The sequence below is a fragment of the Nicotiana sylvestris genome, chromosome 4 (genome assembly GCF_000393655.2).
Source record: "Nicotiana sylvestris chromosome 4, ASM39365v2, whole genome shotgun sequence".
NCBI classification, from domain to species: domain Eukaryota; kingdom Viridiplantae; phylum Streptophyta; class Magnoliopsida; order Solanales; family Solanaceae; genus Nicotiana; species Nicotiana sylvestris.
This window is the reverse complement of record NC_091060.1, coordinates 158389083-158402694: the sequence shown is the minus strand read 5'-3', so window position 1 is coordinate 158402694 and position 13612 is coordinate 158389083. Positions and strand designations below refer to the sequence as shown.

Sequence of the window (13612 nt, the reverse complement as noted above, 5' to 3'; positions counted from 1 at the left end):
ATATAAAGTGTTGAGGAAAATGTCACTTAACCAATAAGGTATTTTAGTCATTTTATCCTAAGTTATTTTGTTAATTGCCAGGGATTAAGTTAGTTAGATAGTTAATCTCACTTAGCATAATTTTAGCTCACTAATATATATTCAGATGTATACGCCACATTATTCTCACTTTTTCGATAATGAAGATTCATTTTCTCTCTTTCTAACTTCTCTCTATCAAACTGCTTCTACTTCTCCCCTCTACTTCGTTCTCTTGTTCTTAATTTCATCTTCTATACTTCTAATTTGAGCATGGTATCAGAGCAATCAAATCAAGATAATCCAGCTTTGAATCGATCCAATTCTGCTTCCGCAAAGTCGAATTCAAATTCTGTAATTTCTTGTTTGTATCGACAAATTCAAGTTCTGTAAATTGGCGAGTTTAAACAACGAACAAGATGCTGCTAATTTGAGTCAAACAGCTAGACCTTCAGCTCAACTAACTGGTATGGATTACAATCACCCTCTGTTCCTTCATCCCTCAGATGTGAGTGAGGTACAAATCATTTCCTTTCAACTAACAAGTATCGAGAATTATTCTTTTTGGTATCAATCTATGCGTGTTACTCTGTTAGGAAGGAACACATTAGGGATGGTAGATGGTTCTTGTAAGAAAGAAAACTTTCCTGCAACTATGTGAAACTATTGGGAAAGAGTAAATGCTATTGTGTTATCTTGGATCATGAATTCTATGAATAACAGTGATTTTATAAAGTAGATGACTCAAGAACATTCAATTTGCACGAAGAAATAGCTACTTTGACCTAAGGTACTTCCTCTGTATTTGTATATTACTCAAAATCGAAGGATATGTGGGAAGAATTTGAGGTATTAATACCAGTTCCTGAATGTGATTGCCCAAGATCTAGAGATTTTGTGGTGTATCTGCAAAAACTGAAGGTGTATCAATTTCTTATGGGTCTTAATGAATCTTACTCTCAAGCTAGAAGTCAGATTCTCATGAGAAGCCCTCTTCCAACTGTCAATCAAGCATATCCAATGATCATAAGTGATGAAAGTCAAAAGGCAGTAGCTGCCACGTCTGGGATATTAGGTGCAAATCCAGCAATCACTTCAGGAAATTATGATGTAGCAATGTACACAAGAAATATGGGAATTCAGAGGTATAAAAAGAATTATAATATTCAGTGTGAATTCTATAAACTCAAAGGTCATAACAAGGAAAACTGCTTCAAGATAGTTGGTTATCCTCCGAATTTCAAGTTCAAGAAGAAAGGAAATGTTGGAACAGGAGGGTCAACAACCTATAATGTTCTTGCATAAGTAACAAATCATCAGCCTACTATGAAGTCGATGGGCACATATGAACAAGCACAAGCACATATGTCTAACACTTATCAGAACTTGGGACAGGCTGATTACTCACAGTCAATGCCACATATATGAGCTTTCACAAAAGATCAATATGAACAAATATTGCAAATTCTCAACAATACTAACACTGGAAACAACAACAATACCTTTGCAGCAAATATATGGCAGGTATGAGTACTGCTTTGTTGGTCTTAAATTGTCCAAAAGAGTGGATCATTGATACTGGTGCAACCAGTCATATGACGTCTGATATTGCAATGTTAAATCAGAATTTCATTGTTAAGAACACTAATCCTAAGAGGATGTGTCAACCCAATGGTGAAGTGTCTCATGTTACATACACTAGAACTAGCTCAATTTCAGCTGTGAGTACACTTCAAAATGTCTTTCATCTGCCTCAGTTTAAGTTTAATCTAATGTATGTTTCAAAGATGACTAAAGAGTTAGCTTGTGCAACCACCTTCTACCCTCATTTTTGTGTATTCCAGGATCTCTTCGATGGAAGGGTGAAGGAGAATGATAAAGAAATAAATGGGCTATACATACTACTGAGTCAGCTTGCTAACAACGATATGAACTGCAGTCTACTAGTCAAGAAAGTATTTACTGATAAAGATATAAACCTATAGCATAAAAGATTTGGTCGTGTGTCTGTAGTTGTTCTTACAAAAATGCTTCAGAATAAAACTAAGTCTATAGCGGAAGCAATAAATAAATGTAATGTTTGCCCCTGTGCAAAACAAACCAGATTACCTCTCCCAAAAAGTAGTATTAAAAGTACTGAGTGTTTTGAACTGGTTCATATGGATATTTGAGGGCCATGCAAGATTTCTACTTTTGATGGAAATAGATTTTTCTTGACTATAGTTGCTGGCTTCTTCAGAATGACATGGATCTACTTGTTAAAATTGATATCTGACGTATGTGTCGTTATTCAGTACTTTCTGAGTTTTGTTCAAATACAATTCAACAAAGTAGTTAAAGCAATCAGAACAGACAATGGCACAAAATTTGTTAATACTATTTACAATGATCTGTTCAAGAAATTAGGCATTATACATCAAAGGACCTATGTCTACACTCCTTAGCAAAATGGAGTAGCTGAGAGAAAGCATAGACACATCTTAGAAGTTACTAGAGCTATCAGATTTCAAGCCAATATCCCCATCAAATTGTGGGGTCACTGTGTTCTAGCAGCGATGTATATAATTAACAGGGTACCTTTATCAGTTGTAGGTATTTCACCTTATGAAAAGTTATACAAAAGGAAACCTTCACTTAATCATCTAAGAATACTAGTCTTCCTGTGTTATGAAAAAATCATACATGAAACTGACAAACTTAAACCAAGGTCCAAACCTACAGTATTAATGGACTATTCAGAGGTGCAAAAGGCTATATCTTATATGATATATCTAGCCATTCATTCTTTGTAAACATAGATGTTATTTTCAGGGAAGATGTATTTCCCTTCAAGAAAATTACTGCATCTTCACATCCTATATTCCTGACTAAACTACCTCAAACTATTCTAGATAACATGCAATTAGAAAGTTACAATCATCCTGTGTTTTATTCTCAAACTCTAAACACTGAAATCTATGATGCTGATTATACAAATACTGAAATGTATCAATGAACTCTGATATACAAGAAAGCACAGAAGCATTACATACTATTCCAACTACTACAACAATAATTGACTCATATATAGAAGATAGTCTACAACAGAATCAACTTTCACTTGATCTTCCTACAGTCTCAGTTGAAACTCAGCAGACTCAACAAATAACTACTACTAGAAGATCTGATAGAGAAAAATATCCTCTTATATAGATGGAGGATTTTTTTCTCCTTAATGCCCATCATGATTTCACCTATCCCATATCCAACTACATGTCTTATGAGAATATTTCCTCTAAATATCAAGCCTACATCTCTACATTCTCTTCAACAACAGAACCTAACTCTTATGCATAAGTAGTTAGAGATCCTAGATGGGTTGATACAATAAAATCAGAAATTGAAGTTCTTGAAAGCAACCATACCTGGGAAATTATTTCTCTGCCAGAAAGAAAATCCCCTATAGGGTGTAAATAAATTTACAAATCAAGTATAAAGCTACATGAGAAATAAAAATATTCACGGCTAGACTTGTAACCAATGGCTACAGTCAAAAGCAAGGTATAGATTATCAGGAGACTTTCTCTCCGGTTGTAAAAATGGTGACAGTTAGGACTGTCTTAGCAATTGTAGCCTCTAGAAAATGCATGTACATCAAATAGATGTCTATAATGCTTTTCTACAATGTTATCTCCATGATTAAATTTATATGGATCTTCCATAAGGATTTAAGAGTCAGGGGGAGTATAAACCAGTATACAGACTCAAAAAAATCCTTGTATGGGCTTAAGCAAGCACCAAGATAATGGAATGCAAAGCTAACTGAAGCCTTACTAAAGTTCCAATTTATTCAGAGTCCATTCGACCATTCTCTATTTGTAAAGAAAACTGACAGTGGGACTATTGTAGTGTTAGTTTATGTAGATGATATGCTTTTAGTAGGAGACAACCTAAAACTAGTGCAAGACACTAAAGCAGCTCTACAACAGACTTCCAAAATGAAGGATCTAAGGAAACTAAAATATTTTCTTGGAATAGAATTTGTAAGATCAAAACAAGAATTCTGATGCATCAAAGAAAATACTCCTTGGAACTTATATTAGAACTTAGATTAGCAACATCTAAACCTATTAATACACCTATTGAAACAAGCATAAAGCTCACTACAATAGAGTTTGGTGAACACTACTCCATAACTAATCTAGCATAAGATGAGGTACTAGCAGACCAAGGTAGCTATCAGAGAATTATAGGTAAACTACTATTCTTAACAGTTACTAGGACTGATATATCTTTCAGTGTTCAAACACTCAGTCAATATCTACAACGGCCAAAAAAATCCCACATGGAAGCTGCATTAAGAATTGTTAGATATATCAAGAGTCAACCAGGATAAGACATTCTATTTTCTAGCAATAACAATGAAATAGTTACAGCCTTTTGCGATGCTGATTGGGCAGCTTGTCCACACACCAGGAAGTCAGTCACAGGGTATCTAATCAAGGTAGGTGATTCACTAGTCTCATAGAAGTCCAAGAAATAAACTACAATATCCAGAAGTTCCGCTAAAGCAGAATATAGGAGCCTAGCATCTAATGTGGCTGAGTTAACATGGTTACTAGGATTAATGAAGGAGATTGATATAAAAATTGATCAGTCAGTTACTGCCTTTTGCGACAGTAAAGCTGTTATGCAAATAGCAGCCAACCCAGTCTATCATAAAAGAACAAAATATGTAGAGATTGACTGCCATTTCATAAGAGAAAAGATTCAACAAGGCATGGTCAAAACTGAGTACATTCATACAAAAAAGGCAGCCTGCAGATATGTTTACAAAAGGATTGAATAGAGTACAACATCAGTATTTGAGCTCCAAGCTAGGGAAGTTAAATGTTTTTATGCTCTATAGCTTGAGGGGGAGTGTTGAGGATAATGTCGCTTAACTAATGAGGGCATTTTAGTCATTTAACCCTAAGTTAGTTATTCTGTTAATTGTTAGAAATTAAGTTAGTTAGGTAGTTAATCTCACTTAACATAATCTTAGCTCACTAATATATATTCAGATGTATAAGCCATATCATTTTCACTTTTTCAATAATGAAGTTTCATTTTTTCTCTCTAACTTTTCTCTATCAAGCTGCTTCTACTTCTCTCCTCTCCTTTGTTCTCTTGTTCTTAATTTCATCTTCTATACTTCCAATTTGAGCATAAAGGTTGGTAAAAGGAAAATTTATATAAACAGATGCTTCAATAAAGTGATTAAGTGACCAGTAATTTCTTCTTTCAAGGTAAAATAAAAAAGAGGATCAGACGAACTATGATGACAACATTTGCCTAATTAGAACATTCTTAATTATGAAACTAAGAAAGTAAAAAGTAGATAATCAGAGGATCGTAATAACATACGTATGAGAACTACATAACGATTTTTAGTTCTTATGGTTATTTTGGATATAATAACGCACTCATTATCCATCATTCTATACTTATAAGGGGACTCAAAGACATTAACGCAAAGGTATTGTTTAGTAATATAGAACTTATAAGACTCTTAGTTTGTGCACAAACATATATCGTGTGTGCGCCTTATATATGTAAGTATAAAAACGTATATCATCAAGTTAATTTGGCCAACAATATGTAACTTTTCATAACAAAGCCTAATAAAATAAACCGAAAATAAAGTAATAATTAACATGTTGCAGCTAGTTAAATTGTGTTGATTATGTAATTTTTAATGCACTGTTAGTGTATATACCTTATCCAAGTTATAATTAGACTTCATCCTTCCTCGAATAAATTTCATGTGTGCTCATTCAACTTTGTGTTCATTACGTAAAAATCACTTTTCTTCTTTTTGTTACGTAAAAATTATTTAACTTTATGTTCATTACCCCAAAGTTACTTTTCTTTCATTTGTTACACAAAATTTATTTTACTCTACTCTATTTATTGCAAAAATTACATTGGCCAGATTTTATAATACTTTTACTTGAAAAGTCTATTATATCCTTGATATTAATACTCTCATTTATGTAATATCTTCTATATTATATAATATATAATATATTTTTACCCAGGTATTTTACTTATAATTAAAATAATTTATTTGTTATTTTTATAATATATCCATATATTTAATTTTTTTCATGGCACTCAATTTGTTTAATCATATTCAAACATGAACATATTTTAAATATAAAAATGATAAAAATATTTATTTTTTAATATTTATTTAATATAATAAAAACAGATTTGTTTAACAAATGATAGTTTTTTATAGTCAATAAAAAATTTTAAAAAAGTTTTAAAGATATCTGTGTTTAATATTAAGTTCTTTAAAGCTTTACCTGTTAATATTATTTATTTGAAAGTATTAATGTGATGTGTCATTTTGCTAAATGTGAGTATTTTATTTATTAAATTAATGGGTATGACTTGACTGATAAATCAATGAGTGTGACGACCCAAAAGGTCATTACTTGTTTTAAAAATAAATTCTGCGTTTCGAAGCCTTAAAAATCTTCTGTCTTACCTAGTTTTGCGTGTGCAGTTCGAGCGCATAATCGGAAAGCCATTATGTGAAAATATGTGAAAAATGATGAATGTTGACTTTAAAATGAATTAAGTTGACTTGTGGTCAACATTTTAGGTAAATAGACCCGGACCCGTAATTTGATCGTCCCAAAGGGTCCGTAGGAAAATATGGGACTTGGGCGTATGCCCGGAATCGAATTCCGAGGTCTGAAGCCCGAGAAGTGAATTTTTAAAGAAAATTATTTTCTGGAATATTTATGTGTTTTTGAAAGAGAAATGCGTTTACAGTTTGATGGTATCAGGCCCGTATTTTAGTTTCGGAGCCTGGTATAGGTCTTATATATGATTTAAGATAAGTCTATGAAATTTGGTAAGAAATGGACTTGAAATGACGTGAATCGGATCGTATTTGAGAAAATTGAAAAATTTCAAGTTTTTAAGAAATTTCATGATTTTGATGCTAAATTCATAGTTGTTGATGTTATTTTAGTGATTTGAATGCACAAGCGAGTCCATAAGATATTTTTAGGTTGGTATGCATGTTTGGTTTGGAGCCCCGAAGACTTGGGTGAGTTTTGGATAGGTCACGGGGTGGATTTTGGACATGAGAAATTGCAGGCTTCAACTGTTTCATTGCAGGCCTGCAGGCTTCGCATTTGCGAAGCCTGGCTCCCAAATGGGAGTTCGCAAATGCGAAATAACCCAGGCCAGCCCTTCCTCACAAATGCGAGATCTTCCTTCGCAAATGCGATACACCCCTTTTGGGCATTATAAGCATGTGATTTTTGCCCTATGTGAGAATTACTCCCAAAAAATTTAAAATAAAATAATTTTCCTTTTGTGTGCAATTTTGAGAATTTCGTGGCATTTTTGGATAATTATTTGTATTTGTCCGTGCATGTTTATTTGTTAAATTAATAAAAAATACAAAAATATGTCGTATTTGCATTTAGGATTCTTAAACTCGGGTGCACATTTATGTGACCCAAATCGAAATCTCAACAGAGTTAAAATTCAAAATAAAACAATTTTCCTTTGTGTGCAATTTTGAGAATTTTCGTGGCATTTTTGGATAATTATTTGTATTTGTCCGTGCATGTTTATTTGTTAAATTAATAAAAAATACAAAAATATGTCGCATTTGCATTTAGGATTTAATTCTACAATTAGGAGCAATTAAGTTTGTTTTACAAGAAGAAAAAATCATAAAGCGCGGGCGAAAAAGGAGGTGTGACAGGCATGATATCGCAAATGCGATCGTTTGTTCGCAATTCCGGCCTTGCAAATGCGAGGGTCACTTCGCAAATGCGAACTTAACAGAAGTCTGGGTTCGCAATTGCGAACTCTGGTCGCAATTGCGACATCTGCAACCTGCAATTTTATAACTTAGCTGAATTTTTTTCAATTTTCACACTCTTTCAAAACCAAAACAATTTTGGGCGATTCTTCAAAGACAACTCTTCTTCCAAATTAATTGTAAGTCAATTTTAACTCGTTTTCTTCAATCATTATAATCTTTTCATATGATTTCAACTCAAAATCAATAATTTTCATAGGAAAATTGGGTGTTTTGGGTAGAACCTAGGTTTTTCAAAAATTGGGGATTTGGACCTCGATTTGAGGTGCGATTTCAAAACAAATTATATATTTGGGTTCGTGGGGGAAATGGATAATCGGGTTTTGGTTCGAACCTCACGTTTTGACCATGTGGGCCCGGGGGTAATTTTTGACTTTTTGGGTAAAACTTTGAAAAACTTATTGTCATGCATTGGCATTGATTCAATTAGCGTTTATTGATGGAATTAAGTACATTGTGGCTAGTGATCGCTGCCAACTCCACACTACTAAAAGGTAGGAAGAGAGGGTCGCAATAGCTTTTACCCGATATGAGGGTCGGGATCGATTTCCACAGGGAGCTAGGAATGGAGTTGAGTATCCATCTAGACTAGAGTTGTGTATTTGTTCCTAATGTCACTTCCATACATTTTTGGGTTTTCGATTATAAACTACTATTATCAAATTATTAATTGAAACTAGATTATGCTACGAGATAATTGCTAAGGTGTATGAATCTAATGGTAAGAAAGGCACTAGGGTCGTGACATTACCTAGGTGGCTAATTGATGGGTAGATATTACTAAGGTTCGATTGACATAATTGGGGCTTATGCTATAACCGTTGCACAATTTTACCCACTCTCACACCTCTCAGTAGAGAGAGTGATTTTGCCCAATTGACTCTCTCGAGACCAAACGGGTAGGCAAATTAGCTCAAGCAACTAGGGTTCAAGTTGGGTAATTACTCTCTCGAGGTTTAACCCTTTAACTGGGACTATCAATCCTCTTGAGTTCATCCCAATTCCTTGTTGGGCCAATTTTGGAGACTTAGGCTCTCTTTCTCAAGAAGAGCCAAGTCAACTTAGCACAAACCAGTGTTTGCAACCACCAATTCATAGATTAAACCATACAATTGACCCAAATAACAAACACCCATAGTCAATCTAACAATAGATGGCAACACCCATCAATTACCTACACTAGGGTTGAGCCACAACCCTAGATAATGGGTTTAGCAACTCATGCTTGAAGGAGAAAATAGAGAAATAGATGAATAACAAGGCATATTAATTAAATGCTAAATTAAAATACAAGAATCTACTGTTAATTTGAAGCTAAGATGCCAAAAATGGCTACAGATGAAGTTCTCACAAGCTCAGCTAAGTTCTGGATATATCTGATAACCTAAAAATGGTAAAATGTTCTATTTATACTAGGCTGCAAAAAATTGGACAAAAATACCCCTGCGGGGTCAGCGCGGGCCGCATAAAATGGATAACGTCCGCTCTAGGCTCTTGGACTTCAATTCTGGGCTCTCTCACTTGGGCTCTGCGAACCGCGTAGAATGGAGCGCGGCCGCGGAGGCAGCTGTCGCGGTCCGCACAACCATGACCGCGGACCGCATTGGCATTTTCCATCTCTCTGAATATCTCTTCCGCGGACCGCACAAAAAGGCAGTATGGCCGCGGAACCTTCACCACAGACCGCACAAAAAGGCAGTACGGCCACAGAACCTTCACCGCGGACCGCGCAATGTGGACTGCGGCCGCGTTGCCTGAAGCCTGGTTTTTCCATCTCTCTGAATCACCTAGTGCGGTCGCATTTGACTTTGTGCGGTCCGCACTAGGCCTGTTTGCCCTCAGTTTACTTTGTCTTTGATACTTGAGCAGGTTTCACTCCTTTTGAGCCGATCTTTGACACTTCGTAACTTTGTCGATCAAACCTGCAATCAAGCACAACTTATGAGACTTTTGAGACTATTTTGTAACGATTTATAATCAAAGCATAGGCAAGAAGGAGCATGAAACCCGTTAAAACCCCTACTTATCAGCTAGATACGAGCGAATTGGTGGTGAAATCAAGAGGTAAAGCGATAATTGAGACTTGAATTTTGTTCGTGGCATCGAGGTAAGTGTTTGGTCTAACCTTATCTTGAGGGATTAGGAGTCGTGTCCTATTTGCTACGTGTTAATTGTGGAGTATGACATATAGGCAAGGTGACGAGTATCTATACGTTGGTGTCAAGCATGCCCGTGAGTGTTGTATTGTAATTGTTATGATTCCGTTGTGATTTATTGCGTTTCACATATTATTAACATTATTGTTCCCTTGCCGGGATGTTATTGTCATATTATTGTTCCCTTGCGGGGATGTTTATTTTGATATTATTGTTCTTTTGCCGGGATATTTATTTTGATATTATTGTTCCCTTGTCGAGATGTTGTTGAAATATTATTGTTCCCTTGCCGGGATGTTGTTATATTGCTCTTGTTCCCTTACCGGGATTCTTTTGTGATTGTTGTTGATTTGTATCTAGGATCGGATGGCACACCACCACGAAAATATATGAAATGGGAGAGGGTTGCACGCCTGCAACAAGATATATGAAATAGGAGCGGGTTTCATGCCTACAACGAGACATATGCAATAGGAGCGGGTTGCATGCCTGCAACGACCCAACACCCTGCAATAGGAGCGGGTTGCATGCAAATCGGAATAAGGCCTCTTCTTCAAATTCAAGCCACAGGCCCAAAAAATTGTCCAACCTTCCCCATGACCCGGTCCATTTTAAACCGGGTCGACCCGGTCCATAACCCAAAGACCCAACACCCCTATTATTTTACATTTTTACAAAACAAACAAAAAGAAAACCCTAAAAAATGCTAAGCTATCCGCCCCCCCCCCCTTCTTTCTCTTCATCTTCCCCAAAGCTCCAAACCCCACCTCCCATGGCTGCCCTTTACCCTCCATTCTCACGTCCAAACGACCCCTCGCGTCTTCATCTTCTTCGTCGAGCTCAAGCTTGAGCTCAGGCTGCCATAGCTTCCACCCTCCCCCCCTCGCCATCGCGTCCAGCCCATCGACCAAACAACAACCATCGACCAAACAACAACCATCGACCAGCTGCCCCCTCCAGTCAAACAGCCCCGTCATCGTCACGTCCAAACCACCATGGCTTCCCTCCCTTGGCTAAAACCACACTGACCTCGACCACTCTGCCAGACGACCCCTCTACGTCCAGCCATAAGACGACCCCCTTACCGCTGTGTCGTCTTTTTCTTCGACGTCTTCACGTCGTTCGTCACCTCCGAACGACCCCCAGCCACGCCGGTAAAACCAAACGATTACCTCCCTCCCACAGCTCACTCGCCCGACGCACAGCAGTCCGTCGACCACACTGCCGTGGTCCGCCATGGACGAGCATGCATTGATGCTGCGTCGACCAGCTGCTTCTGCTTCACGCTGCTTCTGCCTGCTTCGTCGAGCTTTAACCAATGTTGCTGTTGCTTCTTCTTCATCTTCTTTTCCGCTATGAATGCTTCGTCAAAGTCCAGTTTGAATTCATCGAGTTTAAAAGGAAGATGGGGTTTTCGCTGTTCGTCAAGATCCGGAATGACGTGGTTGTTTGTTCGAGTTGTCTGTTTCCGTTCGAGTTCATTGTTGCTCATTTCCGGTTAGTTGTAAGTTTTGTTTCTGTCCGTTAATTTGTTTGATATTTTTCGGATTTGAAATCAAATATGTTTGATATTAATTTCATGTTCATCGTTTTTTTTGTTTTTTTTAGTTTGTTTTGTTTCATTTTTCTTATTTATTTTTAATATAGAAATTGTTAGTTTAATTATAATGTTGTTAGATTCAAATTGAAGTTTAATTAATTATTTTCAGTTTGTTTCATGTGTTATGTATTTTTTCAGAAATTGTTAATGTTTGTTAGATTCAAGTTTAAATTCATAATTGTTTCTTCTTCGATCTTGTTATTTGTCTAAAAGAATTTAGTTGTAATAGGGAAATATGTTGGTTTAATCATGTGAATCCGTCATATTTTGTTGTTTAAAATGGATTTAATTCATGTTCATCTTGGTTTGAAGTTCATTTTAATCCAGTGATTTAATGTGAGTTTATGTTTTGGTTTTTGATTCGTTGATGAATCATGTATTGTGTTGTTAATATTGTTGTTTCATTGCTCATCCATTTTTAGTCTAAGTTAACCAGGATTGGTTCCCAATATGGTTGATTTATTCACATTAATTTGATGTTGTTCATCTGTGTTCATATGAGTTGTTGTTGAATTTGTTTAGAAATTAGTCATATTGGCTATATTTTGGTTAAGTTTGATTAATTGATTGGTTATAGCTGATGGGGTAGTTTGGTAAATCACAGTACGTTCAGGGGTAAAATGGTAATTGCAATAAGGTCGGAGGGGTAGTTTGGTAATTGTACATTTTGTAATTCTTTATGTTAAGCATGTGGGACAAAATGTAATGGGGTGTGGGTGATATAATTGTTTATGTTAGGCATGAGGGACAAGAGGTAATGGGTTGGGGTTTGATATATTTATTTAATGTAGTGGGGGACAAAACATTAGGTAGTGGATTTAAAAGGGGATGAGTGGGAAGATAATGGGTTTGGTAGGAGAAAGTGGTTGATTTATTAATTGATTAAAGGGTTTTGGGATGAGATATAAATAAAAGAACTTGATCAGATTTTTGGGGGGACACAGAAAGAGGACGGACAAATAGAGAGAGAGAGAGAGAGGAAAAAAAATAGTTGAATATTTAAGAGAGAAAGAAAATTCCGAAAAATATTAAAACTTTCAAGAAAAGAAAAGAAAAGAAAAAAAAATACAAATAAAAAAGGAGCTGGAAATTAGAAGAGAGAGTAGTACATACCTGATAAATATTCTGATATACGGGTTTTAGAAATTAAGGGTTAAACATTAATTAGCCTTTCAAATCTGAAAATTCCCTTGGTTTCTGTCCGTTGTTTGTTGTTGGTGTTTCTGGATTTTATTTTGATTTTCAAATCTGTTCCTGGGCTGTTGTTGCTGGGCTATTGTTGCTGGGCTGTATTGTTATTACTGCTGCTGATTCTCATCTTCCTTTTCTTTTGCTTCCAATATCAGGTACACAATTGACACGTTGGTTATTGTAAACCGAAATATGAAGCATGAATATGTAAATGAAGAGTTGAAATTCTAAATTTAATTTAATTATATTCTGAATTTTATTTGTATGTATAAATTATTTAGCTTGCAAAAATCAGAATCATGTAGCTATTTAATATATATAGTGGAACATCCGACGATAGCTTAACGGATGAACTATCTATATATTGCCTAAAAATAAATAAATGGTGTAGTAATTCCGTCTAGTCAAAAATTCAAACGAATAGGCCATTTAGGAACTTGGTAGGAATATTGTTTAGTTAAATAATATTGGTTAATTTCAGCATGTAAATGGTCTAGGATTAAAATTAGATTGCTAAGTTTTTTTTAATTTGACAAACTGAGAACATGCTTAGTATAATGTAACTAGGTAGTAACATATGAATAAGATGACCCAGGTCTAGTTTTATGTCATACACGTTGGGCCTGGGCCCGCAGTGGCAACGGACTGTCCTGTTTGCATCATTTTCAGATTTTATGAATCATATTCGAAACCCATCTATAACAACTCAAGCATGTAAATAAATTAAGACATTTTCTCTTTTATTTTGTAGAGACAAATTTAATAAGAGAAAAA

The 13612-nt window shown here is 35.6% G+C and overlaps 1 protein-coding gene across 1 annotated transcript; it reads left to right on the top strand.

Moving 5' to 3' along the window:
* The first annotated feature begins 849 nt into the window (after positions 1-849).
* LOC138890410 (uncharacterized) lies at positions 850-1323 on the top strand. Its single transcript, XM_070173793.1, has one exon. It carries the CDS (start codon positions 850-852, stop codon positions 1321-1323), a length of 474 nt encoding a protein of 157 aa, XP_070029894.1.
* Positions 1324-13612: the final 12289 nt, after the last annotated feature.